Below are 1,591 nucleotides of genomic sequence, written 5' to 3'. Positions count from 1 at the left end.
CTTTCCCTCTGTGCTGTGTCTGACAGCTGCTGCATGTCCCAGGATTCCTCACTGAATGCCTGGAGATCCAGCTTGGAGTCTGCCTTAGGAGCTCTGCCTGGGCTCCCTGGTCATCCCTTTGATGTGCAAGAAATAGCTACATTTGTTGATTCTTTAATTCCTTCTTCTTGATTGATTTTCTCCCCAAATTATCCTTAATTTTAATGAACTGATTCTCAGATCCCTCTGGGATGAACATGTTTGCACCTACCTGGGAATGACTGAGAGTTGTTTCCTGCAGAAATCCTTGGGGAAATATAATCTCTTAGAAACCATCTCTTATGCATGTGCATTGTAAGAGTCCCAAAGAATTCCTCTGTGTGCTGGATTTTATTGAAAAGGAATATTTGACAGCATTTCCTCTGCTCCAGCAGGGAAATTCCTGTCCTTTGGCCTCGAACGCCCTCCAGTGGAGTGAGGGCTTGGGCTGAGCACGGGATTGATGGACTGCGATGGCTTTGAGAATGTTTAATGGATTTCATTCCAATCTCTCACCAGAATCGTCTGATTCAATTTTACTCATTGTATAAATAGAACTTTGTAGTGTTTTTTCCCCCTAATAAAGTAGCAGAACTGCACATATTTCAGGGTGGTTTTAAAAGCAATAATTATTATTATTATCATCCATACTTTGCTAGGTTTCATTTTAATTACATTATAGTCTAAATATCTCTATTATAAACGTCTCTATTTTATTTTCCTGTCCCGTCTTGATATTTTAATATAAAATTCACTATTGGAATCTATTTCCCAATTAGTTTAATGAGACAATTGTACTTCTATGGTAAATGGTACAATTAGGAAAACTGATTTTTTAGGAGAAACAGCTCCTTAAACTCATTAAGAGCACAAAGTTCTATGTTAATATGTCCAAGAGTTGCTACATTTCATTGTGCCTGGTTAATATTAGAACACACCTAATTACAAGTAACTTGCAGGTGTTCCTTCCTCCACACTTTGGTTCCACACTGAGTCTCTAATTCCCAGCTGGAGTAGAAGGTTTCTCGGAATTAACATGCATTTAAAAGGCCTTTAAAGTTGCCTTTCAGCATGGAAACTGTGAATATCTCAGGCTGTAAACCTCAACACTTCTTTTTTCTTCCCCAAGTTTCTGAGTCTCACTGAGGAAGATCTGAATAAGTTTGAGTCTCTCACCATGGGAGCAAAGAAGAAGCTCAAGACCCAACTGGAGCTGGAGAAGTAAGCGAGGACTAGGGGAAAACTCTTTGTAAAGTCCTACTTAATGCCAGTTTTACAATGGGTTTTGCTTTCCTGACCACAAACCTACCAGGATTCCCTCTAAACATGGATTATGCTTATCTCCCTTCCTTTTTGGAAAGCTCTTGAACTGGGAGTTTGCTAGATAATAAGTACTTTCTGCTTTCCTTCTGCCTGTTGAGGGTTGTGAGAAGGATAACCACATTTTAAATGATCTACAAAAGATGCTTATTGTTGCTTAGGAGGTTTTAAACTTGTACCATCTAAAGGCCACAGAGATTTTGGGCTCACTACACCCCTGAGACATGGGAGCTGTGGGGTTTGCCAGCCCAGG

At 40.0% G+C, this 1,591-nt stretch overlaps 1 protein-coding gene across 1 annotated transcript in view; it reads left to right on the top strand.

Moving 5' to 3' along the window:
• The window catches only part of ZCCHC14 (zinc finger, CCHC domain containing 14), a 50,176-nt gene that overhangs the window by 43,859 nt on the left and 4,726 nt on the right, over window positions 1–1,591 (top strand). The window contains 1 exon segment of the mRNA XM_009073823.1: window positions 1,148–1,239. Within this exon segment, the coding sequence (XP_009072071.1) occupies window positions 1,148–1,239 (92 nt within the window).

The sequence above is a fragment of the Acanthisitta chloris genome, unplaced genomic scaffold (assembly GCF_000695815.1).
Source record: "Acanthisitta chloris isolate BGI_N310 unplaced genomic scaffold, ASM69581v1 scaffold4544, whole genome shotgun sequence".
Classification (NCBI taxonomy): Eukaryota; Metazoa; Chordata; class Aves; order Passeriformes; family Acanthisittidae; genus Acanthisitta; species Acanthisitta chloris.
Note: the sequence above shows the minus strand (reverse complement) of the source record. Positions and strands in the feature narration are given on the sequence as shown.